This window comes from Boleophthalmus pectinirostris, unplaced genomic scaffold (genome assembly GCF_026225935.1).
Source record: "Boleophthalmus pectinirostris isolate CB_2022bp ecotype Guang Dong unplaced genomic scaffold, ASM2622593v1 HiC_scaffold_13, whole genome shotgun sequence".
NCBI classification, from domain to species: domain Eukaryota; kingdom Metazoa; phylum Chordata; class Actinopteri; order Gobiiformes; family Gobiidae; genus Boleophthalmus; species Boleophthalmus pectinirostris.
The window spans coordinates 14,773,407-14,800,625 of NW_026571036.1; the positions used below are offsets into that span (position 1 = coordinate 14,773,407).

The following is a 27,219-nucleotide window of genomic DNA, read 5'->3' on the forward strand; positions in this document are numbered from 1 at the left end:
TGCCCTGATACTCTTTCAGGAGAATTGTCCAGTAGCTCATAAAATCTAAAATTTCATTTCTGGGACACAGCAGAAGACAGTTGGGTCTATAGGGCCAAGATGCCTCTGCCTGTTGTTTTACAGTTTCTTAGTTCTTTGTTTTGATATTTCTAGAAACAGAGGATTTGATTAAAAATCTAAGAAAGATCTTTATAAGCACAATTACACTGCATGGGTCTGTTAATATGTGATATATAATTTTGAATGTGTCTGCTACAGTTGTAAATACTAGTATGGTTATGACTGTAAAAACAAGCATGTAACATTTTTTTTTTCATTTATTATAACTTCTTCTGAGCAGCAGAATCATCAGAGTTCCACCCCACTGCCAGACTGAGGTTCTCACAGTGACAATGTCAAGGTTTAAACACATAGAAAGTACATACGTTTTCCTGTCCTTATTCTAGCTGGTCCCCACTTTCTGTTTCTCAGGGAAAAAGTTCTATCAATTATAATAATATTTATCATTAAAAAGTTAAGATGGGCATGAATTACTCCAAAACCAATGTTCATTAGGTTAAAATGATGAATGGTACATTTGTTTGTAAAATACAGTTTCAATGCAACAGCAAGAGTAAATGATAGGAGCACAAAAGAAGCAAAAAGTCCAACAGAACCATGTCACCAGCTGTTGATCCATCACTTTTAATTAACTAAAGGTCAAAGAGCACTGTGTTAAAAGAGCTGCGTGGAGCTTCAGTTCATATAAATTTGACAAAGTTCATAAAATGAATATTGACCCATATGAGTCAAAGAGCACTGTCACAGGTCCAAATCCAGCCTGTAGTCCTGAGCCAAGTAGATCCTGCGGAAGATGAGAGTGGCCAGAGCCAAAGTGAGCAGCACAATGAGCACAGCAGAGCCCGTGTGGCTGTCAGGAGCCTGGCGAGGGGCAGTGAAGGCTGCACGGCTAGGCTCCCTCTGGGCTTGACGACTCTGCTGCTGCTGACGCCTCTGCCGGGGGCTCAGGGGCCTCCCAGGAGGCGCTGCCGAGGGCTCCACCTGTGAACAGCACACCACAAAATCTATCAACTGCCCACAAAACATGAGCAGCATGAGGGGATATGACATAAAATTCTATTGAACACAATGTCTACATTGTCACATGGCTAAAGTCAGTTGCTGCGCTTAACATATTTCTGGCAGCCTGAAACATGAGAGTGTTGCAATAGTTTCTCTTTTTTTCACTTAAAATCATTTTGAGTTCTGTTGTAATGTAGTCAATTATTAAGATTTAATCACCAAACAGTTTTTCCATTTAGACATATAACATTTAGATAGCAACTCTTTTATAACCCTCACAATTTTACAGTGACCTGAAAGAGGACTTGCAGTGTTGAGATTATTAAACATTACCTGCACTGGGCGGGGCACCTCAGACTCAGGAGGCAGTGTCACAGGCTCGCTCTCGGGGGATGGAGACTCAGGCGAAGCAGACGCAGGATCAGGGAGGTCCCTTACAGCCAGAGCAGGTGGATTATCTTCACTGGCCTGTCTGGACACACTTGTCTCGGCCTGAGGGACAGGCCAAAGACCTTTAGAGGTTGCCATCGGTGATGATGGTATGATTAAAATAAAACAGTAATGGATAATAATAATTATAATGAAACACTATTAACAGCATTCTGCTGAAACCTTCTTTACATAGCATTCCCATTAGTTACTGATTGTCTACACAGCAGTGTCCAAGGCAATTCTATAATAATTTCAATGAGAAAGGTACACTTGATGAAGGTCTGCCTCTGACTCAGATGAGACCATGCAGACTCTACCTTGAAGCTGATTTGCTGAGCCAGTTCTTGAGCCTTTTGCACCTCAGGGCTGTGGCTGCTATTGGGAGAGACAGTCAGGAGTACAGAGCGCATGGAGCAGCCGCATGCCTCACAGCAGAAGTCCTGGGACCTATAGCAGATAACAGCACGGGTCAGTGCGGAGAAAGGGAGGCAACAATAGCTTTGTTAGTATTCAATTCATATGGTACACATGCGCCACAATAATGCGGTTGTCATACGTTGTAGGCGTTAGAACAAGGATTCCTTCTATATCATCATGCTAATAATCTGTAAGCAACATTTTCTTATAGAAGACATATTATGCTTTTTCTGGTAGTTAGTAATTTTGAACTTTAACATAAGTAGCAACACCATTTTCCATTTTGTTCCTTGTAAACAGCAATACTTATCTGAAATGGCTTGATAATAAAAATGGGTCTATTGACTTCCTGTTCAAATTGCAGAACTCATAAGCTCATAAACGCTTTCACAGTGACATTTCACTGTAGCAAGTAATGCAATTTCATTCCTGTGCTTTTATTTTTGAAAAATAGTAGCTACTGAAGAATTTTTGAGCCCTATCCAAGTAAGGTAAGTATGACTGAGTCTTAATTTTTCAAATAATTGCTACTAAGTACAGGGGAGTAGGCGGAGATAGAAGTTTTGAGCAAAGTCAAAATACAACTTAGTGTTCTTGGGCAAGACACTTAACCTGTCTCACCCCCCAGTGCCTGCAATTGCTGTATGAATATGTATGTGAATGGGTGAGTGGTTCCTTGAGTACTTTGAAGGTGGAAAAATGCCTTAAAAGAAATGTGACCATGACCAGTTTCTCCCTGTGCTGTGACCCAAACCACAGATGGATGCTCATCATCTTCTGGCTCTCCACTCTGGGGCAAATGAAGCAGCCGTTCAGACCTGTCACATCTCTGCTAAGTGTCTGGGGGGTACAGTGTGAATGAGGAACAGGCTCTCTCCTGCCTTCTTCACACTCACCCACTTCCACAGCAGACTGGATTGAACTTACGTACTTGAGTTTTGTTTCACTCTCACAAACATGTCCATATTTAAAGCTATACCAGCAGCAGACAAACAACATTCCTTGGGACTGCGTGATGTTATCATCTCAGAAGAGGACGATGGGGCATAATGTATGTCTGAAGACAGCTATGTAGTGCCTGCTCTAATTTTGAACTACAGGTTTGGACACATTGCTCATCACACCAAATGGAAGTCTAGAGCTGTAATTTGATATACAAGGCTCAGCTGTAACAAACTAAAAAGAAGAAACCTCATAATTACAAGATTAAGAAGTTTCAACAGAGTGCGTTTCTGAAAATATTACTAAGACAAGAATACACATATTGACAAATACAAACTGTGGTCTAAACAACCGCCAGCTGTGAGTAGCTCCACAGCAGGAAATGAAAACAAACAAACAGCTCTACTGAGAACAAACATTCCAAAGGTTAATCTTACTTTTTGGCCAGAGCTCGCCTCTCTTCAGGGGTATAATCCAGAGATCCAATTGCCCCTTCTCCTTTAGTCGGCATGAATCCGATAATGGCCAACAAAGCCGTTCGGACTGGGGGAAAAAAATGCAGTAAGTAGTTCAAGTTAGTAAATGTACATAGTGTGAGATTATGGACAGATATGGTTCACAATGTGCTTGGAGTCAGAGTTTAAGCCCAGTCTGTGCTGTGAGACCAAACACCAAATGCTTTTTAATGAATCAAATAAACTTAATAATGTGGCCTGTAAATACTAGAAGAACCTGTATCCTGTATTTAGTTTTTTTTGTAAGCTCAGTCCTCATTTGCACCCATTGTTTTCAAATTGTTTCTAGCACATGAGACATAATATTTGTTTTTCCTTGTAATACTGGAAGAATGCATGTAAAGGTAAAGGTGTGGGAGAAACATACAGATTCTATTTTCACACTTACTGCTCCATGATGGCTGCCATGTCTCTGGGTGGTGGCCAGAAATGCTCAGACAAATCTTCTTCCCAACTTCAAATCTCCCATTTGGCTGCAGCGAAGCAATTCAAGAACATGTACACAAATCTTTCATTTTTCATAACAGGGGAAGGGTGTGGAGAAAGATAGTGGATATGAAGTGAATTATGTTTTTCTAAGGCCTATATGCATTAAGACATGCAGCCACTGGAAACATCTACTGAGGGCGGGGGTGTCATAGGCTGAGATGGACAAATGAAGGGATTCTGACAGCTGCTAGCGCTTACAGTGTCTGTGTGTGTGATGAATATGGACATGCATGTGTTTCACAGCTGATATAATGTGACAACCATATACACACACACACACACACACACACCCATACACACACGCACGCGCACGCACACACACACACATATAGGAGGGTGGGGGTCTTACAGTGAGAAGGATGATGCTGGGGGGCTTCATGGGGTACTCTGGAGGCAGCACGATCCGGCCGTGGTACACACCCCCATCAAAGTCCGAGTCCGGGGGGCCACGCACAGAGAAGTGCCACTCAAACAGGTTGTCCTAGTGGAGATACACAAGTCACATCACATCCATCACCTCTTGCTCCTAAGGGGAGAGGTCTGTGGTGGGACATTGTGTACAAAAGCCAGAGGGCAAGAACGAAAACCACTAGTGGATTACCACAGAACCAACCATTTAATACCCACAAAACAAGTTATTTAGATATTACCTCATTATAGTGTCTATAGTGATTCTAATCAACTATGAATAATTGTTGTGTTCAATATCCAAATACACAACAAAAGTTTAAGCTAAAACACCAAACTTTTTTTGTCTCACAAATGACTATTCTGTTTTCCACCCAGTGTTTGGTAAAAGCAGAACTTTTTGACAAGAATCAGAGATCTAGTGATCTGACTTTATTCTGTCTGGGATGAGAGCTGATTGGTGTTTTGCTGGTTCATCCTGCTTTACTTTTGAAAAAGCGTTTCTAAAGCTGTGCTGGTGGCAGGTGAATACGAGCAATGGGCCAAAGTGTTTATGAGAGATAGGAGTCCATATGACAGGGTAGATGACTAATTTCATTAAAACATAATTAATATCATTAAAATTAAGATTTTATTAAAAATCTTGTCTTGGCTTTTCCAGTTTTGTAATTTTCGTTAAGGTTATAATTTTACTTCCTGGTTGGATGTTACCTACCATAATGTTAACAAGGGTCAAAACATAATTAAATGACACAATAGTTATGACAAGACAAATCACAATACGTGACACTTTTATTTTGTTTGAATGGTAAATAGTCATATTTTTATATAGTGCTTTTCCACCTTCAAAGCTCTTTAAATCAAGAGACCACTCACTCATTCACATACACATTGACACACCACAAGTGTCTTGCCCAGGGACACAACGAGAGCATTCATCTGTGGGTACTGGAATCGCACCGCTACCCTGTGGGTCACTGGGTCTGACTGCTGAACCAATGGTGTTTATGTCGAGAGCAGGATTCGCCAAAGTTCTGATCAGTGGGCAAACGCTCTTACCAAGCGAGGTACTGTTGCAGCTTTAATCAACCGTTTAAACAATGTTTAATCTGTCAGAAAAATGCCTGTCCCTGCATTTTGGATGGAATTAATGAGAGGACTCAGAGCTCACTGCTACTTCCTGTGAATATGAATATTTACTTCAGATACTATCCCACCAAACAAGTAGTAATTCAATTTTTTTTGTTTTATTAAAATATATTAATCTGTCACTTTAGTTGAAGGTGCAGTTTATAGGCTACTTGCGTGGATAATTCTTTAAATGTGAGTTTAGAATGCATTCATCTACTGGACAGGCTGAACAGACCTCCAGTGGCTGGGCGTGGTAGTGCTCCGTGGGCTCTCTCAACTCTGCTGCCTCCTTCATCAGCCTCTTCACCGCTGCAGTCACAAAAACACAACTAGAGTTAGTTCATCTTACAACTACTTAGCTCATAATAATATTTAATATAATAATAATAATTGTCCACCAGATAAAACAGTGTGTATCTTCTTTCTGGTTGTGTGTAGTTACTAGAAGTTGACAGTACAAGCTAACAGTATGATGCTGTGATATACTCATGCAACGACCAGGGGTCAAATGCCACCTGGGGCTTGGGTAAACACATCAAGAAACATCTGGTGGCTTTAATGATGTGTCCAGGCCAAATAAACATCCAGACAGACCCTCAGCGTGCACTGGGCTAAGGGTTTATGATTAGTACCTTCATGGTTCATGGGTCATGGGGGGGGGGGTTTATCAAACCAAACTAAGCACTTTTTGGACCCTGATTTTGCACAGTTTTCAAAAAAGTCAGAAGTGGCCTGCCAACTGAAAAGTCTTTAGAGCAGATTCATAATTCAGCTCTCACATCACACCACTTTATTATGTAACATGGAGTGAACCATCAGAGGCTATCAACAGTGTAAACAGACCAGGTAGATGGGATGTTGTGGTTACTCTGGCATAAGCAATAGGCTCATGAGCTCAAGTACATGCAGAGAAAAAAGTGGAGGTTTTCTCAAATAATAAGGAAAATCCCTAATCAGAAAATACCATCCTGTCTAGGTTGGTTAAAAATGCTTATTTAAAAATTAGATGCAGTCCCTGTTTTATCCCCCAAAACACATCTGTAAAACTATGATGATGATGTCATCCAGTAATGATCCAGGAAGTCAGTACATCTTTATACAAACTGTTTACACAATCTAGCAACATGTAATGTGGCTACAGTGAACAATGATTTAGATAAGACCTTTCCAAACATCAACCCAACAATAGAAAGTTAAGATTAACTTTCAGTGTTGAAATATATCTAAACTAGTCTCTTAACTAAACTAGAATTTCAAAGGCAATTACTTCAAATCGCTGTATTCTCTGAGGGCCAATAACAGACTGAAGAAGTGAAAGTTGCAGCTGTGAGATGCACGCACCTGCTCACCTAAAGAGACGTGGCATAACCTCAATTCTGTCCTTTCATCTGACAAATGTACGCTCAGAGTGCTACTGAGGCCGACACAAAATCCAAGTCTATGTGCTTTCAGGGGCCCACCTCAAACAACCCATCCAAAGGTTGCAGTGAACTGTTAGTGTCCATTTTCTAACTTGTTCTCATTGCTGATGCTCAATATCATATTGACAGCCAATGTGGACATCTCCACCTCTGTGTGAAATACAGTATTTACTTCTACAATTAGAGGTTGTGGTGATGATAATATTAAATCAATTGGCTTGCTGTATTCAAATGTGTAACAAGCCAATTATGAGAAGTGAGTAATTGCTCAGTAAAAGGTTGGTTAGTACACAGTAAAAGTCGAGGCTTCAAACTGTGGTATTCTGAGTTGACTTGAGTTGACAGTCTCGTAATCTTAAATGGTTGACGTTATAGTCAAATGTAGGAACCTCAAAGAGGTTTGAAGATTGCTCACCTGGACTCTTGAGGTTGTATTTACGCTCCATGTTAGAAGCCATTTCCCGGCAGGTGATCTGGAGTTGGTCTGGATGCTAGCAAGCAAAGCTAGCGGTTGACGTTTGCAGTTAGCAGAGCTAGTTCTGGTGTTTGGTCCAAATGAGACTGTAATCGCCCTCCGGCCCTGTGACCGAGCCGAACACACGGCTTACACTGTCCTCGGACCCACTGCAGGACAGTATTTTAAATATTAAATATAGTATTTACTTACGGTCAATATATCCTATCGAAAGTACCATAAGCCTGACGTAAGTTTGATAAACGTAAACAGGAAGAACATGACGTCCTTTCATAATAAAACACCATGAAGTCTATAATAAAACAATATTTACTGTTCTCATATTTTGCTCTCAAGAAGCAGTGGTATATATGATATTTCTTGCCATAATTCATTTACATATTGTTTATTTTGTTGAAATTGCCTTAAAATGTTAAAGTTGCACTGTGTAACTTTTCTGGTGGAGTGTTCATCATCTGCTTCTCCCCATGGAGATATTGAATAGAATCTGTCCGCAATATGGCATTATCCTTATTTAGCTCTACAGAGACAGCGGGTGACACCACAGAGCCAAGTTACATATGAGATCTGTGGAGAGACAAGCCCACTCACAGTAAGAATACACATTTTACGTCAATTTATTTATTTATTTATTTATTTATTTGATTGGGACAGAGCATGTTAATGAACAAACATGACAACATGAATGTAAACACACCGGATTGTAGCCTAAGGCTAATTTCCATCCGTTGTCCCAAGGGCTGGGGTCACAGGGGGCCAGACACTAAAATATTGCACACTCCACTCATTATATAGTTCCATTCATTGCACAGTTCCCATTCATTGCACAGTTCCCATTATTACACAGTTCCCATTCATTGCACAGTTCCCATTCATTGCACAGTTCCCATTCATTGCACAGTTCCCATTCATTGCACAGTTCCCATTCATTGCACAGTTCCCATTCATTGCACAGTTCCCATTCATTGCACAGTTCCCATTATTGCACAGTTCCCATTCATTACACATAGAAAAACAATTAAAATCACAGTGCAGTTATACATGTGTACATGTTTGATTTGACCATAACCAAGTTTTTGTTTGAGCTTTAAAAGAGCTGTATGTGGGGCTTTCTTTCAGGGTCAGTGGAAGACTGTTCCACAGATTTCCACCTTGTACAGATAACACATTCTGACCAAAGGTGGTCCGTCTCTGGGGTATGACCAAGTCACCCCTGGTGGTGGCTCGTGTGGTTCTTATTGAAATGTCTTTACGTTTAATGTAATTATTTAATGGTGGTGGTGCCAGGGAGTGTAGAACCTTATAAATTAGACAAGTCCTTTTGAGTTTGACCATGTTGCTAAAATCCAGAAGCCTGTGCTTTTTCAGTATGTGACAGTGGTGGTGGGAAATGGGTTTTTTGTCAAGTATTTTTAGACTTCTTTTATATAGGTTTTCAATGGTTTTAAGTGTTGTGGGGCAGGCAAGAGACCAAGTAGTTAAGCAGTAATCGATGTGAGAGATAATCATTGAATAGAAATAAGTTTTTGCAGCATTCATGTTTAAGTTATTCCTGATATGACGGAAGTTCTGAATGTTAAACTGGATAACCTGGGATACTTTTTTAAAACATGACTTTTGAAGGATAGTGTTGAATCTAGAATTACTCCGAGGTATTTAAATTCTGAGACCAGATCAAGTTCAACTCCATTAAGAAAAACGTTTGATTGCTTCAAATCGGTGTGACGTTTTGAGAAGTACATGCAGACAGTTTTTTTGGTGTTTAGCAGAAGGCACGAATCCTTGAGCCAGCTATGCACAGATGATAAGGCAACTGTGAGGTCCTCAGCAACTTGCTGAAAACTTCTGGCTTGAGTATAGATGACTGCATCATCCGCATACATCTGTGAAAATGTATTTGGACAAGCATTTGGCAGATTATTGATGAAGAGGGAGAATAACACAGGCCCAAGGATTGAGCCCTGTGGGACACCAACATCAGAATCCAACAATTGAGATTTTACCCCATCAACTACCACATACTGTTTCCTGTGTGACAGATATGATGTAAACCATTGGAGAGCTTGACTGGAGATGTTAAACTGAGTCAACCGGGACAGTAGAATCTGATGATTTACGGAGTCAAAGGCTTTCTTCAGATCTAAGAAGACAGCTCCAACACAGGGACTCTTATCAAGCAAGCTCTTTATGTTTTCTGTTAGCACACACAGGGCAGTGTCTGTGGAGTGATGAGCTCGGAAGCCAAACTGTAGTGGGTGTAGTGAGGGTTGGGTGTTTTCTAAATGAGCTTTAAGGAGTTTGACTACCCACTTCTCAGCTATTTTAGATATAACTGGAAGTATGCTTATAGGCCGATAATTAACCATGTCTGTTTTAGCACCTGATTTAAAAATTGGTGTCACTGCAGCTATTTTCCAATCAGTTGGAACAACAGAAAATTTGAAAGACATATTGAGGAGATGGGTGATGGGTCGTACAAGAGGATCCTTAAATTCTTTCAGAAGAGTTGTGTTTAAACCAAATGCATCAAGTGCTTTTGAATTTTTCAAGCCTGTAATTAATTTGGCAACTTCATGGTCTGAAATATCAGTGATCCTGAACATGTCCTGATCAGGGTCACTGATATGATGAGAGCAGGCAGGTGGAGTGAATTGTTGAGTGATCTCCTTTACGGAGGTTATGAAAAAACTGTTTAAATGAAAGGCTAAGGAGAGAGGCTCTTTAACAATGGAGTTATTGACATGTAGCTCCATCGTCTTTTCGTTCTTGTTTGATTGACGGCCAAGCAATTTATTTAGATGTTGCCAAATAATTTTACCATTGCCTTTTGCATTCTCTATTACATTGATGAAGAAGTTAGCCTTTGCCTGTCTTAAACTTGCAGTAACTTTATTTCGTATATGAGTGAATCTCTGTCTGTCTATAGTTAATCCAGTTTTCAAAAATTGTTTTAGTAGCTGGTCTCTGCTTTTCATCAAATTCCTACATTCTTTGTTCAGCCATGGCAAGTTAAATTTTTTCTTTAATTTTAACTTTCTTTTAGTGGAGAATGTTGATATTACCTCTTTTACAGTTTTAATGAGTTGACAGCTACAGAATTGAGGATCGTCACTGGACAGGATTGATTCCCAGTCTACTGATGATAAAGCTTCTGCCACATTTTGTCGTTGGTTCCTTGGTATAAACTCATTTATTGACCTGTTATTAGATGGATTAGTAAAATCATTAGTGACCCTTGACCTGATAAGTTTTCTAGAGAATAATATAAAATTGTGGTCTGAGATACCAGTGAGAAAGTTATATGATTTAGTTATCCGTTCAGGCTTGTTACTAAAGAGCAAGTCTATTTTAGTTTTTGAATGTCTTGTGATTCTTGTCGGTTGCTCTATAAGTTGAGAAAAATTGAGGGTGTCCATAGTACGTTTAAGTGTTTTTCTGTCCTTCTTACAGTCCCAGTTCACATTAAAATCACCAATTATGATTATTTCATTCGACTTATTTTGTATGATATGGTGCTTAAGTAAAGCCTGCAGCTGTTCATAGAAGTTAATTCTTGCTGAGGGAGGACGATACAGACAAATCAAAGTGAAAGTCATCTCTGGAGAGAGAGAGACTTTCACTGAGATATTCTCTATCTCGACCTCGTTGGGTACACTAAGTTGGGAGCATTCCATGTCATTTTTTACATATAGTAATACCCCCCCTCCTTTCCCTCCGATTCTGTCCTTTCTAAACACCTTGTAATTTGGAAATACAACACCAGAGTGAGGAGATGAGCTTGTGAGCCAAGTTTCTGATAGTCCTAAAATGTCAATGTTTGAGTCACTTAATATGTGATCCAGTTGCTCATGCTTTGATAGCATACTGCGTATGTTTATATGAGCGCACAGGAGCCCCTTCGGTTTATGTTTCGAGTCCCAGATTAATTTAGCCTGGTTAAGTGTCTTTAAAATCTTTGTCTCCCGGTGCCTTCTCATTACGGGATTTCTAGCCTTTTTTTGAGTTGGACGTTTGTTTAGTACAGGCTGCGTTTGCGATACGAACCCGTTTAGGTCCTCAACAGGCGCTGGCATCGGATCAGCTGTTCCAAGACCCCCGGCACGTGTTGTTGTTTTTAGCCTCTTAGCTGCTCCGCTAGCTGCGGTAGCTGCAGCGGCCGCGACCGTCGTGTTGAGCCTGTCCCGGTCTCCAACGACTGTCCTCACAGATCCGCTGGGGATCGACGGTGAAGAGGCAAGTGATGCGGTGGATTTATCCAAGGGGAAGTTATATCCAGTGGAACGAGGTGTCACGAACGCGGCTCCCCGGGCCCCACTGCGCTCCGCGCCGCCCGCCAAGCCCGCCGCCACCGCAGACGAGCCACAGAGGCCGACAGGCGCAGGCGGCGCCCGGCTAGCCAAACGGGGGGCCCGCACCGGCCCACCACGGCCCACAGGTGAGTCTGAAGCGGCATCGTAGTGGACAGGATGGTTGTTTTGGGCCGCCCTGGTGGAGATGGTTGGGGGTTCGGAAACAGTGAGTCTTTTGGGAGGCCCCGGGCACTGATGGATGTCTCCCGATAAAAGTAAGCAGATGGCGATTAGAAGCTTGCGGCTTTGTGGTATTTTCAGTGTGCTGGTGTTGCCTTTACTGCTTTTGGTGGAGCAGTGAAAGAGAGTTGGATAAAATAAAAAAACATGTTATGTAAATGCAAGATTAATATGTTTAATGCCATACCAGGACATTCCAGGCAAAAAAATAACACCTCCAAGGAGACGAGTCAGTGGTGGACCACCACTACAAAATGTACACAGTGCACCTTTAAAAGTGACAAGACTTGACTCTGACTAGACCCACCTCCTAGATTTCTCAGTAGTCTAAATAATATTTTGATCCAATTATAATGTCTAATATAGGACATCCGATAGAGCATTGGAGCCTAGGCCTGCAGTTCACTCTAAAAAAACATAGCCTGCTAGAGCCTAATGGGAGAAAGGGAATAAGGAACATATACAACTTACATACCTATGGAGTATGGACTACAAGAGAGAGCCTTATAGTTTTGAAAGAAGTTTGTGAGGCCTCATTCAGCCTCAAATGATTACAAAAAAGACTCCAGACAGCATGACAAAAGTTGTATGCTTTAGTCATGTTGTTTGGGGACACCATAACAACTCATTTGTTGTTTGGTAAAAGGACACCATGTCTTTGCTCAAAGCTACTTTGCTCATTTCATACTTACAAATTGTGCACTTTGGCGGTCACATGTATCACTTATGCATCACTGAGTCAGGGCATAGTCACTGCCATGAGTGTAGAGCAGCCTAAATATATGTGAGTGGGAATACTTTGCTCTAGTGCCGATTATGGTCCATGAAACCCAATAACAAATGATCATATATTTTGATGTGATTAAAACCTAAAATTTATGCTGCCAAATTTGAATGACTGATTAAATTAGACTTTAGAAAATAATTTAATTAAATCTGGTCAAAATTTTTATTCAGTTTTGTTATCAATATACTTTGCTTTCCTAAAGTCTATCGAGATCATCTATCTATGAACTTGAAATAATTTCACTACACATTCTAAACTATTTTTAAACTCTGTGGTTATTGACAAATGTTAGTCTGACTGAGGCTCCCTTGCTGTTGAATGTGCAAAAGAGAACCTTTTCCATTCTCATTAATCATGTCCTTTCCATTGTGCCTGCCCATACCTATTACAGTATATACCAAATCCTCATTCTCATGTTACACATAATTCACAGCCACCGAGAATAGGTTGCTTTCAAGCACTAGAATTTACAGTTACATAACTTTATGGAATCTTGACTGTTTTTGAAATGTTGAACCCTACCATTATTTGTTAGGTGTTCCACTAATTTACCATAGTAATCTTATGCCTTTAAATCCTTTCAAGTAATACAGACAGATTATGTTTCATATGAAATCTTAGAACCTCCAGAATTTACTGAACTGCAGAGGCTCCACTGATCTGGTCCTATTAATTAGTGTCTGTCTGCTGGAATTGGGGTTTGAGTGAGATCAGTGTGTTTTATTTTTTGTTATAGGATCTGGCAGAGTGCATGAGTGCTTGTAGTGCATGTAGTGTGGGCTTACCTGGTGAACATTCCACTACATCATAACAATAAAACCAAGTACAAAAGGCTGCTTAGTTTTGTAGGCTAGTCTGGAAATTTAATGCTTTTTTTTTTTTTTTTTTTTTTTTTTTTGTAGTGCCAGCCGAGAATCTGTCTGATCTCCCTTCCCAAGGGTGGCGATATTCTTTTGGTTCACAAAGCCTTTAATCTTTCAGTGTAATTAAGAAATTTAAGAATAGCCATTGTCAGCTTCATAAGCAGCCCATTTGCATAGTAATTAAAAACTAAAAACCGTTCTGTTGACAGGAAGCACAGTGGTTGATGCATGAACACAGAAGACTATGATCATCAAATCAGATTATGCTAATTCAGCTCGCATCTGGATAAAGCCGGGAAATATGACCTAAAATATCATGGTGTTAAAGAAAGAGAACTATATAAAACTACATACCTATATAAAATACTAATAATTGTATCCTGTACTCTAGTGCTTCCACTAAGTGTGAAAGGTCCTCTATGGGCTACAGTGCCCGTGCAAATTATATTGTGAAATTCAATTTCATAATGCTTCCCAGAATTATAGTCATATATCATTAGCAATAGGATATGACCCAGGCATACTTGCATATTAAAAATGCATGACTTCTTTAGCAAGCCATGGGTGTTGGACTGGGGGAGGGGGGTATCACTCATGATCCAGAGCAAGGGCCATATAAAGAGTCATAAAATGTGTGTTACCAAAGGATAGAGAGCATGGAATAGGGATCATACAAATTTACCCCTAAAAGCAGGCAATGGGGTTGTTTGTCAATAGACAAATATAAAATTTGGCCTACAAATTTGGCCTCTAACCTACATGCCATTTGGAAGCAAAACGTGTGCTGATTATGTAAATTTTATGTAAATTGATTAAAGTGAACAAAATACAAATCACATGACATCAATGTATAATCTGAATCCAGATCAGATCATATGATCACGTCACATGGCGCTAATCTCTACATCTATTCTTCGGAGTTTATTCGCGTTAAACCCATGTTCTGTGGTAGCAAATACTGTACAGTAGGTGGCGCACAAGCACAAATTATACACGGGATAAATATATTGACTATCAACTTTTTTGTTATTGAAATTAGGCATACACTGGGTAAGCATCACCTTCCTGTCCTCTGTTCATGTGGGTAATCCTGCATCATAGACCGTGTCCTGCACACGCCTCATGTGTTAGAGAGCGGTGCTCTTTGGATTTGATCTCGGAGGTTGAGGCACTTCATAGCACTTGAGTGCTATCATTGACTGTTGTAAGTGCTCATCAAAATGAAAACATTGAGCGCCCCAGAATCCAAAGAGCTTATTTTGTTGACAAAATATGAAATCAAGATTGATACAGGCGCTGGTTTTATTCATCGATGCCTAATAATATAGCAGTCGTTGATAATCTCTTTATTAATGTGACAGGTTGCTCAAAAGCTCATAAAAGAAACTCTGTACCCCCCGATTTTGAAGTGGACCGGGTCAGAGTAGTCTGAGTCCGCACTTGTTCCGCCCTGCATGCGTCAGGATGAGCGCGCTCTGACGCTCAGGATTTATGAAGAACTCTCCCTCTCACAGATTAAAGCCGCAGTCCGTGCACACTGCTGGCTATGTCCGCGAGAGCAGAGCGGGACGCGGGCCCGGAGTGAGTGGCCCCAGTGAGAGCTTTGACAGGTGTGTGGAGCTCTGAATGGCCATGCACACGGATGTGTTCGTACTTATTCTACTCCTAATGGGACTGGGGGTCAGCGGCCAGAGGCGCGCAGGGGCCCCGCTCCAGCCCTACAGACAAGTCAGGTGAGATCTTGCCCATGAAGCTTGTATTATTATGCATATTTTACGCTATAAAAAGCTGAATTATAGGGAGTGCAAAGTAACGCATTAAGGTGTGTATTAGTGCCCGTAAAAAAGCCTCGGTTCGTTATGGGAGCATGGGATTTTACAGTCTCTTTAGTTGTGGCAAAAACCAAGTAATGAAAGCCATATTTAATCACTCTATGCATTACATAGTGCATAGTGCATGGTCATACCTGTTGCGTAGGCCTAAGTTTATCTGCACAAAAAGTTGCAGAATCATGATTCAACTCATGTTATCTTCTGAGCGGATTCCTTAAGAGCCTCCTACATATCCGCTTTTTAAATTTATTTTTCCTGTCTTTTGTAACACTGTACTTTGCTATATGGATGTATACAGTTCCTTTTTTGGTAATTCATCTTCTGAGAACACATGTGAAGGATACTTTGTCTTTCCAGGACAGCGCTTAGATTATTTTTTCATTCGTGAGACTGATCGTGAAACTGAGGTTACTCAATCAATTAAGATTGTACTGTGCAATAAGGTTAAATTGTGCATAATTATTTTGGTCACCGTTTAGTTAGTCAAAACAAAAAACAATAAACAGTCAATTCTCAAAGTTCAGAAATATACAATTATATTTCTATTCACAATCACAACTTTGTTCTCTGTGAACTTTTAATGTACCAAATAAATACTTAATTTTGTGAACCAGCTGGATCTGGTTGGGTCTATACATCATCTTTTGTTACCGTCATTTGCAAACAATGCATTGGTGGATCATGTGCAATCTGAGCTGCAATAAAAAGGTGATGTGCCTGTTTGAAAATCACTTATTCTGATTATGTAATTTAATCTGACTGTGGTAATGTGCTTTCTGAATTATTGCTAGTGTTGTGGTGAGAGCTGATCCTAGAAAAGAGAAGAAGAGCAATTAAAAGCATTTGGGGAGGAAGCAGATAGGTGGAATATATTGGAAATTGTTTAATCCTCTAGTATTTGTCTGTATGCTAGGCATCTGTCAACAAAATTAAATTTGAAAAGCTTAGGCCATCTGACAACTCACTCAGCTGTTTACTCAGCCAGCCAAGGGTCATCTGTTGCACTTTTATTGTTCACAACTCCATTATGAAAAGGTGTTGTTAAAATAATGAGGATTTTGTGTGCTGTAAAATTTCATTTTGTTTCAAGATAAGACTGGGAAGGTTTGTGTACAATGAAATTAATTCAGAAAAAATGCAAGTGCCCTTGTTATTGTCACAATCATAACACATAAATCACATCTTCTACGATGGCCAGGTAAAGTCCCTGTCTGTCCCCTCTAACTCACACATGACTCTGATAATCTTGTCAAGGGTTTTGGTTTTTGAAGAATATTGAGGGTTGATGCCCATTACTATTTTAAAAAAATATTTTAAAGGATGCAATTTAAAATTTATATGAAAGAACATTTTATGAACATTTATACTGCAGATTTTTCAAAGTTGCATTTTTTTTAATCAGCTGCTTATCTATATAGCTATTGTTTGGGCCAAAGATACCTGCCTAAAAAAATATGCATAATGCTTGATTTGAACATTTTAACGCAAAGACGACACAGCACAAAATGTGACTAAACAGCTTTCATATCCACTTTGTAGTAAAACTGGGTTGTGGATGAGTTTGTAGTAATTTCAATTCATAAAATTTGGAGAAACTAATCAGTATCAGCAATTTATTGGCCAGTATCTAATTGAAACATTGGAGCAATCTGAGTGTTCTAATGTCCTAGGTTGTCTAAAGGTCCACTGGTGTCGCTGTGCGGTCCTGACCTTTGACCTCTGTGTTATCAAGCCTACAGCAATTGGTCCTTCAAATGTAGCTGCAGATGTGAGCAGACAGTACTCTGCTGTTAGGCTTGTCACAATAGATTGCTACATAAAAGTATCACCATAAACAATAATATAGAAGGTACACTAACACTGTACTGACAGACACTCATGCTTAACAGCCACAAGGTTCTGTGTTTGATTCTTGGGTCATCCTAGCTCAAGATCATGGACATGGGTCCCTGAGCACTGTACAGTAGTAGTCCTGGCAGGTCGCCCCAGCAGTACTGGTTGAAGATAGGTCAAATGCAGAAAATTAATAATCAATAAAGAATATAAGCATATCTTACTATAAAATGAATGTAAGATTCCCCCATAGTTTCAGCATTTATATATTGAACAATAAGTCAATTTAGTATTTATTGTGACAGGCCTAGTTGACCATTGCATCTCTAAAATGGAAAGAAGTTGCATAGGAAATTACTGCTGTTGATTAGCCTTCTACTCTGCTATTACATAATGCTATTGTATCCATAGAGAAGACAGTCTCTTTCTCCCTGAGTGTCTGGTTATGACATGAGGGCCATGTGAATTGAAAATATACAAATCACTGTGAACATCCACAAAGAATAAATGCCCAAAAAAACGGTATTTGTTCTTTATAATAGCACCACTGTGTACAGAATAAGATCTATGGTCTAAGTTAACCCAGAGAACTTGGTCTTTACATAACTGAATTGTGTAATTTGTTTTTTGTTTCAGGGCAAAGAGGGAGATGGCATCATCAGAGGACTCCAGTGGGAAGGTTGGCAGGTAGGAACAGAGTTTTTGTTCCAATTAGAGTCATGGTCTTCTTCAGATTAAACTGGACTTAGAGCTGCAGTCAACATTTTAATCAGACTATTGTGTGCAGCGTGTGGCGGGCTTCTTTCGTGTATTTGACTAAGCCCAATATAATCCATTCTTATCCTTCAGAATTAGGAAATTCATAAGATTACTATCCTGTGATCCACAAACACACTGACAGCAGAGTAGTAACTGTTTGTGAAGGTTCAGGTAGTCTCAGGTCAAGAGTTCTCCAGAATTAATACCCTAGAGCACAGGTGTCAAACATAAGGCCCGGGGGCCAGATCCGGCCCTCCAAGACCTTTAAAGTGGCCCTTGGGTGATTTTCTACTAAAATATTTTAATTATATTTTCTATTAAAATATTGGTAATTTTCTGCAGTGCTGAGCATAGCAGCATCTCCAGCGTCTCTGTACGTGGCCCTTCCCACCAGAGCAGCACAAATGAAGACTTGTCTCTTTCCAAACGCTCTTAAAGGACGATCGTTTTGGCTGTTGACCGTGACACCCTCATCAACAAAATGTCCAACATGAGAAAAGTGGACACTGAAAGAAAAATTGACTTATTCCTGTTTGCATACAAGTTATTGTTAAAACATTGTGTTGAAATTGAATTTTTATTCAAGTTTCTGGTTGTTCACAATCAGTGTTGGGAGTAATGTATTATAAAAGTAATGTATTACAGTAATGCGTTGATTTTTGCTGTAACGCAGTAATGTAAGGCATTACAGGGGGAAAATTTGTAATATTTTACTCGGTACAAATGTGAGTAACGCGCGTTACAATGCTTTTTTAACCTGGATTGAAGTGGTGGGTTTTTCTTCATAGAAATTCGCTAAAATCACCGTGAAATCAGCAGCGGTGAAACGCCGGAGACGCGGCCGGACAGACCTTCAGTTAACCGCGGGCGAAAGGACCGACCCAGAACTCTACGCTGTTTAGACCTGGTTTAGACCTGGGTCACTTCTGGTTTAGACCTGGCTTACAGTCGTCCCTCGCTCTAACACGATTCACTTTTCGCGGTCTCGCTGTTTCGCTGATTTTTAGAATTTTTTTTTTTGTGCAATTTTGCATGCCTTTTGTTTTTATTGTATGAACACGTATTGCGTTCCTCCCGCTGTGTCCTGATCGGCTAAGGGACTCCTGTCTACTGTACAGTACAGTACAGAATATGTTCAGCTGCCAAATTTAAATAAATGTTCAATCTCTAGCAGTGTGCTTCTGAAGTGCTATATGTCTGCAAGTTTTCTCTCCGACAAAATCCACAACGTCGACGAAATGTTCTGCACCGACAAAGTCTCCTGCGCTCACACCCAAAAGACAGAGGACAATGCAAACCATCGCACAAAAAGTTGGACTTCTGGACACGTTGAAGGAAGGTAGAAGTTATGCGATGTAGCAGAATCTTGCACCAGGTCGTGTACCTGTAAATAGTTGCTGAAATTAGGACCGCGAGCCCCCGCAGCAGGGTGACAGCAGCTCTTACCTCCATGAGGTGCGGAGCAAAGCCGCTCCTTTCTCCTGCGGTCACCTTCGAGCCTGTCCTGACAGTGAGTCCTGTTTTAGTCTTAGTTCAGTTCTGGTTTAGTCCTCCTCTTCAGTCCTGGAATCAGTCTGAGGTTAGTCCTGTTATAGTCCTGGTTTAGTCCTGGTTCAGCTCTGGTTTAGTCCTGGTTCAGTCCGTATAAGGCTCAAAAGTTCAGCTTTTTCGCAGTTATTTTGGTGAGAGTAACTTAAAGTAATGCAATAGTAATGTAATGCCTTACATTTTAAATGCAGTAATATTGTAATGTAACGAATTACTTTGAAATGACAGTAATAAGTAATAAATAACGCATTACAGTTTTAAAGTAACTTGCCCAACAGTGTTCATAATATTATAATATTATAATAAGAAAGAGTTCATCAATTAAAAAAGATTTCTGTAATAGATTTGCGTTTCTCTGCAAAAATATTTGAAGTTATTGTTATTTTTGGGGTTTATATGCCATGAGTTTTCTGATCCGGCCCCTTTGGGATCAAAGTAGGTTGGATACGGCCCCCGGACCAAAATGAGTTTGACACCCCTGCCCTGGCGGAACTAGGGGATAGGTGAAAACAGAATTTTTCTCATCACTGAAGCTCGGGCAGGGCAATTAATTGAAAGATAGAAAGATCGAGATTTAGTTATTTCTAATTGTCAATGATATTTAAATTGAGGTCTACAGCTAATCTTCTGTCAGGTGAAAGCATTTGGTTTGGAGCATAGTTAAGACTTTGGGGGAAGAAATTTGATTACTTCTTGTTAAATGGCATAGATTAAAATTATGTCTTGTTTATGTTCGTGAAATCAGTACTTAGAGACATTTTATTTTGGTTTTGAAAAGACTGTGGTCCTAGCTAGTGAATAAATAAATATGGTTATACACATAGCGTTACCCAATGCACAGCTCCCAATGCGCTTGACAGAAAGTGCGTTGTGACTGCTGTGCCGCATACATGCTGTGTACATGCACCTTGACCAAAAGTTACCATGTGTTGAATTTACGCCAAACACCTAGGCTGTCACTGGTTGAGCCAAAAAGACTATATGGAAAACTGATTAAAAACAGCCCAGAACAACTACAGTTTGTCACAGAAAATTCTGCATATGAACCTAATGTGATTGTTTATTGTCCTAGTAAATAAATCAATTCAAATGAAATGGCTTGGATTCCCCGATGTACCTGGACCCTGTTTAGCTCCACAGAAGCTCGTATGGTTCAGGTCAGCATCAGGGCATCAGCTCTCAGTTCACTATGGCCCATAACCTGATCTCAAACCGTTACAGATCAATATTGCTGTTTACAATGAAGAAAATGTAAAATCATGATGTATGTTATATTTAAGTCTTCTTTAAAAAATGTAAATGTAGAATGTAAATGTAGTGTTGACATTTAAGTTTAGCCAGAGTCAGTCAGTCAGATTCAGAAGGAGGACATTTTCTCACATTTCTTTATTTTTCTATTTGTAGGTAACCAGTATTGACAGTCTATTGTTGTCCATTCCAGCACAATTCAGAAGCGTAATCCAGACATAACCAAATCCTGGGGGACCAAATCAGAGCATCTGCTGAGGATCAATGACCACGACTTCACCATGAGACCTGGCTTTGGAGGTGAGGTACTGCTAACTACTCTGCCATAACCAAAATCACAAATTGACAATTAAACAATACACATTTTAAAAATTGTTTTTGGACATTAACGCCATGATATCATCCAGGATTATTGCTTTGCTCTGTGGCTTTTTTAGACAATCTGTACCACATAGCTTTTATAGGATTTGGATCAAAATGAGCTCAAGTTACAGTTAAAACAAAAAGGTTTGGGAAAAAGGGGTTACGACCTTGAGCTGGAGATAATCTGTGGGTTTGGGAAGCACCTGGGCCACATCTGTCTCCCCTCTGCTTTCATTCTTTCTTTCATTACATAACACCGCTTTTATGCTGTTTCAGGCCCCGCAGTTCCAGTAGGAGTGGATGTCCAAGTAGAAAGTCTCGACGCCATATCTGAAGTTGACATGGTAAAACATTATGATTACCTGGATATATTGTTGTTCAAAGTGATTTTCTGTGCAGTGTCTTACTGTCCTATTTTAGATAGTTTCATGTAAAGTGCAAAAAGCTGGTGTTCATGTTTTTTTGTAATTATAACATGACGGGATAACACCAGTGTGGTGTATAATGTGTGGAAAAAAAGTTTTAAAACATACAGATAGAAGTGGAAGTCCTAAAATATATTGATTACATAGGTAAAATGATAACAGATAACTCATGTCATGTGAAATCACTGAACATTCATTCTTGTAATAACATTAAGGTACCATAATTTACATTTAATCATCATGTAATGACTAGGCCTATTATATAACTTTATATATAACTATTGTGTAAGTCAGGTAAGCTTTGGTCCAGTATAGATGCTAATTAAGAACTTCTGCTTACTGTCACATCTACTGCCCCTGTCCAACCAGGAAGTAAACCTCACTTAAATAGTTAAATCTTAAATACATATTTTTTTGGTGAAATTAGTTGTCAAAATGAATTCATTGTTCATAAAAAATAAGAAACAAGAATTCTGCTGCTTACTAAGGATTTACTCTTCCTTGTCAGTTTCACACAACACCTCAGTTGTGTCTTGGAAATTTATCTAACATGATCTTGTCTTCTGAAGGACTTCACTATGACACTGTACCTGCGGCACTACTGGAAGGATGAGCGCCTGTCGTTTCATAGCAACCATAACCAGAGCATGACATTTGATGGGCGTCTGGTCAAGAAGATCTGGGTGCCTGATATGTTCTTTGTCCACTCCAAAAAGTCCTTCACACATGACACCACCACCGACAACGTGATGCTGCGAGTGTATCCTGATGGCAAAGTGCTCTACAGCCTCCGGTTGGTCAGCCCTGGGTCATTTCAGTGCATACTTGAACATGCTCTAATCTTTGTAGAGCTTCACATATGCAGAGCACATATAACTTTAAGACATGCTGAGATTCTACAAAGCTAAGAGAACAGTATGGAATATGTGAGGTCTAAATGGATTACAGCTGTCAAAATGCAGAGACCGTAGCAGGGTGAACTGCGCATGGTTTCCAGAGTAATTATGAACAGCATTATGAGAATTTGGACCCAAAAAGAAGTTCAGAATATTACACAGTCATCATATTTGAATGGTTATTGTGCTTTCTTTACTCTTGTATGCCTGTACATCATTTACTTCTCACCAGGAACATTAAGAAGAGGTGGAGGGCTCACTGGGGCATGTTAGGGTGTTAGTGGTGTGTTGGCCATCCAAGGTACCAGCTGCTGCTTCACAAGATGTGTGTTCAGTATAAGGCTGTGCCAATTACCAGTGCTAAAGCTACGCAGCTCGACCTTTTTAATTTTGGAGAGTCATCCGGGTCTGTAGTGTAATCCACATTGAGAGGAACAGCTGGCCCACAGCCCAATGCTCCACTCATAACACAGTCGCCCAATTGGCACCAGGCACATCACATGGCAGCAGCTTCAGCCTACTGTCCCATTTTAATATAGATATTGATAATAAGACAGAGACATATGAGTGAAAGCAGGTGGCTAATAATCAGGATAAAAGCCCCAGTCTAATCTTCATTATGACACATACACTTGAGCACCACATGCTCACTCCATCAGACATGGACATGCTCTGCATATGGAACTGCAGAGTTGAATAGTAACTAGTAGATAAGGCGCTGATCACATGGCTGGGTTAATCTGGGGGGTGGGAGTGAGGGCAGATTGGACAGTGACACTTTACTGGGGGTGGGTGGGAGTTGGAGCGGGGGCTGCAGACTCCCACAGACGGCTGGGCTGATCCTGTGAGCGGGATTATGTATTTTCATTTATCATCTCTGCTGCAAACTAAATCTGCACTACAGCCCTCACACAGTGCCTCAGGTGGACCTGCTCTGAGACGGCAGGCTGGCCTTGAAACAATCCGGCAGAACTATTATTCATACATCCTTTGGAATTATGTTACAATTGCCATTTTATTTTATGACCAATAGTTCTTGAGCATTAAAAAACCTTTTGCTTTGTTACAAAGTTTTGCTAAACTTTCAGACATTTGTTTAGACACACACAAGCAGTAATTTCCAATTGTCTCACAGGGTGACAGTGACCGCTATGTGCAGCATGGACCTAAGCCGTTTCCCTCTGGACACACAGACCTGCTCCCTGGAGATTGAGAGCTGTGCGTATGCCCCACATGCTCATGTAAAGACACATACACTATATAGACTCTTAATATAGACTCATTAAAATACTTTGTAATTTTAGGTGTTGTACTGATATTTGTTTTTGTCTTCACCAGGTTGTATTATTATTATAAAATAATTTCATATGAAATAATAAATAATAGAAATTAGCTTTGCACCACCAGTCTCTGATATCACTTGCATATACAGTATCTCAGTCATCATCATTTGGCAAAATCTTATCATATTTGGTGGTATTCTGCAGCTAATCCAAATTTCTGAATGTTATTCTCCAGTTGTCTCCATTCTGGCATTTAGAATGTATTTGTGTATAGTATTTTAAAGGGTTTCTTTAAAACAATACACTTACTTTGTCCTGGTAAAGCTCAGATGTTTGTGTGCAGATGCATACACCGATGATGACCTGATGTTGTACTGGAAAGAAGGGAACCGCTCTCTGAACACAGACGAGAAGATCTCTCTGTCCCAGTTCCTCATCCAGGAGTTCCACACCACCACTAAACTGGCCTTCTACAGCAGCACAGGTCTGAGCACACACATGAAAAAAAAAAAAAATGCTCCACTCCCACAACATATTACTCCATAATAAAGATTCAGAAAAGTATTGACCTTGCTGTGTCCAGGCTGGTACAACCGACTCTACATCAACTTCACTCTGCGGCGCCACATCTTTTTCTTCCTGCTGCAGACCTATTTCCCTGCCACGCTTATGGTCATGCTGTCCTGGGTGTCCTTCTGGATCGACCGCCGGGCTGTCCCCGCCAGGGTGCCTCTGGGTGAGTCAATCGCATAAATACTACTCTCTGTGTATGGGATACACTGGCACTTGTACTTCAGGAGTGTGTATTTTTGTGCTTGTGCAGGTATCACCACGGTCTTAACCATGTCCACCATCATCACCGGGGTCAATGCCTCCATGCCCAGAGTGTCCTACATCAAAGCTGTGGACATCTATCTGTGGATTAGCTTTGTCTTCGTCTTCCTGTCTGTGATTGAGTATGCCGCTGTGAACTACCTGTCCACCCTACAGGAGCGCAGGGAGAGAAAGCTGCGAGAGCATGTGAGTGGCAAAACAGAAATTTAGAGAGATATCCATGAAAAATTGTGTTTCTATAACTTGACTGTTCTTTAAAGATCAGATTCCTAACTTTTTACTTTATGGTTGAAAGGTTGAATTGCTGTTATTTGTTTACATGCAAAATCAATAATAATCTAATGTAAGACAGAAATTAGCTGCTAGGCCAAGTGAAATAACAGCCAGGGGCAAAATATGACTTTTAAGTTAATATAAAACATTTTGTTGTCTCCCTAGGTTCTAATACTGAATAAAGATCTGATTGTTCAGTCTAAATTGTGCTAAATGCACCCAATTACAAGTGTCAATTACAGAAAGTGTGTGAATCACATATCTTAAAAAATATTTGCATATAGAATAGGCGCCACTAATGTGAGGAGTCCTTTCCTGAGGTAGAGTCCTTTCCTCTTGTCAAATGGTACACTGTAGTTATGTTGTGTGTGACTTTAGCTGCCCTGTACGTGTGGACTGGCTCATCCCGGCATGCTGTCGTCCAGCTACAGTGAGGTAGACGCCAACACCACGGGCCACTATGGCCTACCAGAGGAGAATGGAGTGAAGCGGGAGCGAATGCTGGTGCAGCTGGCCATGGAGAATGACCAGGTGACAGGGCATGTGGGCTCCAGTGCTTACAACTCTATGTGGATTGATACGCACGCCATTGACAAATACTCACGGATTGTCTTCCCCGCATCCTATATCTTCTTCAATGTGGTCTACTGGTCCATCTATATGTGACACCACCATAACTCCTTACCAACTTCTGCCACGCCAGGGACAAAAAAACTTTATCAAAATGCCTAGGCAGCAACTATGAACAAATATGTCACTAAAATAAGGGAACAGAGATAAATAGACAAAGCAATTGATACAGCTGTGACTGTGAATTCTGCATCTGGTGCATTATGACTTCTTTTTCGTAAATGGAGCCCTTTTCTCACAGATTTTGTGTAACATCTGTGAACAAGATATCATTTTCAATAGTGGACTTCTGTGTTGATGGCTGATCATAAACTGGATCTACACCCGGGAGGACAGACTAGTATTGCATGAATTGTTCTTGCAAAGTGGAGTAACAGTTCTTTAATCCAGTAGTCCTTCTCATGATTCCTCACATTTTCTCCAAGTGAAGGAGCACTTCTGGTGATGCCTTGATCTCACCTTGTACAACTCTATCTTCACCAATGTCACATCTTTTGCTTAGTGATGACATCTGCAGATGTTCTTAACTAGAGGTTGGGACTTGCAAATCGTGACTTGGACTCAAGTTAGACTGGAGTCACTATTTTTGGACTTGAGACTTGACTTGACAAAACAGACAAAGACTTGGGACTTGACTTGGACTTGAAGGTCTTTGATTTTGGATTTGACTCAGACTTGAGCCCTGTGACTTGAGAAGACTTGATGCTTAGACTAGTTTACAAATGAACTGTTATTAAGCACTTTTAAACCATAATAATTCGCACTCTTGTCAAGGCATTTAAAAAGGAAAAATTTGCATTTCTACAACTCTTAAATAAATACTCATATATAAATATACCATGACATTTTAAGAACAGTTTTGTTTAAAAATTATATAAACTGCAAAAATCTATGATATATTTGGTACTTTGGTTTAAAGACTTGAAATGACTTGAACCTCAGAGCAGACAACTTGACTTGGACTCCTGGAACAGTGACTTGAGATTCGACTTCGACTTGCTTGTCTTTGACTTGGGATTTGACTCGGACTTGAGGTCAAATACTTGAGACTTACTTGAGACTTGCAAAACAACGACTTGGTCCCACCTCTGTTCTTAACACATAAAATATAAATTTAGGGTGACTTTTCCAATAAATACACATACATACTAACACATATGTATATTGACACTACCAGTCAAAAATTTGGGCACGCTCTCAATGTTTTGTTTTTTTTCTTCGTTAACTACTTTCTACATTTTATATATATACAAAAACATCAAATATATGATGAAGATATATGGAATTACGTGGCAAAGAAAAAAAAATGTTATATTCAAATCTCAAAAGTAAACACGCTTTTCTTTGTGGACAGCGCTGCAAAACCTTGGCCTTCTCTTAGTGGGCTTCATTATAAGGTCGCCTGAAATGGTTTTCACTTCACATCTGTGTTGCATCAGGATCAAGAAATATCAAAAGTGCAAACCAGCATTCAAAGTAAAAGGTGGCTATTTTTAAATTTTACAATCTCAAACAAGTTTTGCATCATTTTGAATATTTTTTGTTTACTACATTCCATGTGTTCATTCATAGTTTTGATGCCTTCAGTATCACTGTAAATGGTCATGGTAATAAAGAAGAAATATAAATGTCCAACCTTTTGACTGGTAGTGTACATTAAGAATTTGTTTTTGATAATTAAAAGTATATGTATACCAAAATATGTATATAAAATCTCCAATTAATCATGTTTACCCTATTCTTAATAGGGTAGGGCAAAATAGGTCTTGCAATCAGCCAAAAATTTTTGGTGGCTACTTTACATAATTTCTTGTTTACTTAATA

The 27,219-nt window shown here is 39.9% G+C and overlaps 2 protein-coding genes and 1 long non-coding RNA gene across 3 annotated transcripts; 1 reads left to right on the forward strand and 2 right to left on the reverse strand.

Moving 5' to 3' along the window:
• Window positions 1–299: 299 nt before the first annotated feature.
• On the reverse strand, window positions 300–7,550 carry ube2j1 (ubiquitin-conjugating enzyme E2, J1). Its single transcript, XM_020929356.2, has 8 exons — window positions 7,233–7,550; window positions 5,632–5,705; window positions 4,207–4,338; window positions 3,757–3,841; window positions 3,291–3,396; window positions 1,812–1,941; window positions 1,396–1,554; window positions 300–1,041 (listed from the first exon to the last, which is right to left on the reverse strand). The coding sequence occupies exons 1-8, from the start codon at window positions 7,273–7,275 to the stop codon at window positions 802–804; spliced, it is 969 nt and encodes a 322-aa protein (XP_020785015.1). The 5' UTR covers window positions 7,276–7,550; the 3' UTR covers window positions 300–801.
• Window positions 7,551–15,029: 7,479 nt separating this feature from the next.
• On the forward strand, window positions 15,030–27,155 carry LOC110156471 (gamma-aminobutyric acid receptor subunit rho-1-like). Its single transcript, XM_020920678.2, has 10 exons — window positions 15,030–15,204; window positions 17,773–17,823; window positions 20,885–20,991; window positions 21,331–21,398; window positions 22,049–22,272; window positions 23,511–23,593; window positions 24,002–24,142; window positions 24,242–24,394; window positions 24,482–24,678; window positions 25,144–27,155. The coding sequence occupies exons 1-10, from the start codon at window positions 15,098–15,100 to the stop codon at window positions 25,429–25,431; spliced, it is 1,419 nt and encodes a 472-aa protein (XP_020776337.2). The 5' UTR covers window positions 15,030–15,097; the 3' UTR covers window positions 25,432–27,155.
• Window positions 21,234–24,344, reverse strand: LOC129407665 (uncharacterized). The gene is made up of 3 exons (XR_008631652.1): window positions 24,228–24,344; window positions 23,968–24,144; window positions 21,234–21,384 (listed from the first exon to the last, which is right to left on the reverse strand). It is a non-coding gene; the product is annotated as an uncharacterized LOC129407665 (long non-coding RNA).
• Window positions 27,156–27,219: the final 64 nt, after the last annotated feature.

Excerpts from the sequence above, each read along its gene's own strand:
- ube2j1 (XM_020929356.2), bottom strand. The coding sequence starts at position 7,275 with ATGGCTTCTAACATGGAGCGTAAATACAACCTCAAGAGTCCAG. Across the intron at positions 4,339-5,631 it reads ACCACGCCCAGCCACTGGAG|GACAACCTGTTTGAGTGGCA; the intron begins GTCTGTTCAGCC and ends TATCTCCACTAG. Across the intron at positions 1,942-3,290 it reads AGGCGAGCTCTGGCCAAAAA|GTCCCAGGACTTCTGCTGTG; the intron begins GTAAGATTAACC and ends TATCTGCTATAG.
- LOC110156471 (XM_020920678.2), top strand. The coding sequence starts at position 15,098 with ATGGCCATGCACACGGATGTGTTCGTACTTATTCTACTCCTAATGGGA. Across the intron at positions 21,399-22,048 it reads CCATATCTGAAGTTGACATG|GACTTCACTATGACACTGTA; the intron begins GTAAAACATTAT and ends TGTCTTCTGAAG. Across the intron at positions 24,395-24,481 it reads CCCCGCCAGGGTGCCTCTGG|GTATCACCACGGTCTTAACC; the intron begins GTGAGTCAATCG and ends GTGCTTGTGCAG.